This window comes from Tupaia chinensis, unplaced genomic scaffold, assembly GCF_000334495.1.
Source record: "Tupaia chinensis unplaced genomic scaffold, TupChi_1.0 Scaffold000252_1, whole genome shotgun sequence".
Classification (NCBI taxonomy): domain Eukaryota; kingdom Metazoa; phylum Chordata; class Mammalia; order Scandentia; family Tupaiidae; genus Tupaia; species Tupaia belangeri.
Window position 1 is genome coordinate 3,759,009 of NW_006159732.1, and position 2,672 is coordinate 3,761,680.

General features: G+C 42.5%; 1 protein-coding gene across 1 annotated transcript; it reads left to right on the plus strand.

Moving 5' to 3' along the window:
* Position 1: 1 nt before the first annotated feature.
* On the plus strand, positions 2 to 1,005 carry LOC102496819 (acylpyruvase FAHD1, mitochondrial; the record flags this gene model as incomplete). Its single annotated transcript, XM_006149115.3, has 1 exon — positions 2 to 1,005. A coding segment is annotated over one exon (387 nt), but the record flags the coding sequence as incomplete, so codon positions are not given.
* Between the last annotated feature and the right edge of the window lie 1,667 nt (positions 1,006 to 2,672).

Below are 2,672 nucleotides of genomic sequence, written 5' to 3' on the forward strand. Positions count from 1 at the left end.
CTTCGCCCTGTGCCTTGACATGACCGCCAGAGACGTGCAGGACGAGTGCAAGAAGAAGGGGCTGCCCTGGACGCTGGCCAAGAGCTTCACCGGCTCCTGCCCCGTCAGCGCGTTTGTGCCCAAGGAGAGGGTCCCGGACCCGCACCAGCTGAAGCTTTGGCTGAAGGTCAACGGCGAGCTCAGGCAGGAGGGTGACACCTCCTCCATGATTTTCTCCATCCCGTACATCATCAGCTACGTTTCTAAGATAATGACCTTGGAAGAAGGGGATATCGTCTTGACCGGAACGCCCAAGGGAGTCGGGCCGGTTAAAGAAAACGACGAGATTGAGGCCGGCATACATGGGGTCGTCAGTATGAGATTCAAGGTGGAGAGGCCAGAATGCTGAGTCTACACAGCATCCTCGCTTTCTCAGGTTCAGGAGCCAAGGGAGCAAGGCCGAAGCAAGCAGCGGTTATTAAACGTGACTGTCCTTTATCCGAAACAAAGTATAATATATACATCTATCTATATATCTATATATAGATATCACAGGTTTTCTTGATTTTGGTAATCTGGAGGCATTTATAAAAATAAAAATTTGAAATTGAAAAAAAAGAGCATGAGGATTCCATGTGGCAAACTGTGGATCACATCCCCTGATCAGTCCACCTGAAATGCCCTGGGCACATGAATGAGTGACCAGGATCTGATAGACTGGAGAAATGCAGTAAGAAGATCACGGTGTGACCAGATACCACAGACGGTGATCTCTCTCTCTCTCTCTCTCACATATGTCCATGCACATGCCCTATTATAAATTTTTAAAGGCAATGGAATATTATAAACTTAATAGAATATCTGTTGAGAGTAATGTCTTCTTACATGCTTAGTTATATAAAATCTTTGTAATAGATCATGAAGGTAAGTAGAATATCTACTCGTGTATGTCCATTTACACATTCTCAGTTTTACTTGACAAAAATGAATGGGGGACCAGCAGTTTGCATAATGGCTAGGTTGCTGAACTCCCATGTAGTCAAGTGCAGTTCCCCTCCCGGATCCGGTGGCTTAAAACTCACACCAGGCGCGTGTGCCTGCGTGCCCAAGATCCCCAGAGGAGAACAGAGGAGAAGGGATTGTGGCGTGGCCATCCTCCCTGGGGGTTGATTTCTCGCTTTCTTTCTCTCTGTCTCTCTCTCTCTGTCCGGAGAGCACACACACCCTATAGCAAAAACCTCTCCCAAAAAAAAAAAAAATACAAATGAATGTAAAAATCAAAATATTTACAATGGACATAGCCAAGGTTGCTCCTTATAAAACACAAGGTAACAACTGGTAGTTATTGAATATCACCCAGTCTGTAGTAGCTACTAAGCTAATACTTAGTTATTAAAAAATAATTTCCTGGGCATATGAGAGAATTACTCCAGGTCTATGAATGACAACTTAGCTCTACTTTGCAAGATAGCGTGATAAGTGATGGAATGTCTGAGTTTTCCTTAATTAAAATTATTTTCCCCCGTAAGGATTTTCTTGTCCTCCATTTGTCTTTGGGGCCTCTTTTAAAGCATAGTATGTGCTCATTTGTGCCAGTCTCAACATTTCTGTTCTATTTGGTCCCCAGAAAACTTAGGAACTTCTTAATCTCATCAGGAAATAAGTGGTAATGACAGAAGAGATGACATGTTTAAAAGAGATTGGAAACTGTCGTTATTGGCATATAGAATAAATTGCATTTATATGATCTTTGGACTAGCCCTGGGAAATTTACTCCCTCCCAAATCTTTCCTTCTAGCATAGCCTGAAATGTCGCACTAGAGTATAATTTGTTCAGCTTAAGGCATCGTTAAAAATATAAATACCCAAGGAAATAAAGTAAGTTACTCTCAGTTATTAATTAATCAGCACCACTTCAATAATACTAAGAGGGAAGAGAAGGTCTTGCCCTGTTATAATGGAATAGAAACAAAGGCTATGTGATGACCAGGGGAACCGAGAACACAAACTAGGTCCAGCTGGTTCGAGAAATGAAGCTGGGAGACAAGGGGACCCCTGCAGAGAAGCAGGGCTGGGATCGGGTGTAGACTTTGCTTGATGTCTGCTCTGCCTGACCCATCAATCTTCGCATCCCGGCTGACAGATTCTTTAACAAACCAACCGATTTATCCTCAGGCCTGGTTTCATTGAATGATCTACAGACTCCAGCTCTAAAGCCAGTTAATCATTTCCTCTGTGCGGGTGTGGAGTAGTTGATTGTCCTCAAGATGTTAGGTTTTCCTTAGCTCAGTACAACCCGTGTCCAAGCCGGAGACTGTAAAGGAGGGGAGTGAGTGGTAGAGGGTGGGCGGAAAGGGAAAAGGGAAGATACACTTAACAAACAAAAGTATGTAAAGTTCTCTGTTAAAAACAAAACAGTTCTGTAATTTTTTGCTTTATACAAATAAAAATTAATGATAAAAAAGGATTGTTTCTTATGGAAATGCCATCATTGCTGAACTTTTTTTTTAAAGAATTATTTTTTAAAAGAATTATTTTATTTAACTTTATTTTCATTTGATCAGAGAAGGACAGAATGAGAGAGAGAGAAAGAGCAAGTAAGCCTCTAGGTCTGGTACTTAAATGGTGGTTGGCCATGTGGAGTCCAGCACCCTCGATTACCACGCCACCTGCTGGCCCCATTGCTGAACTTT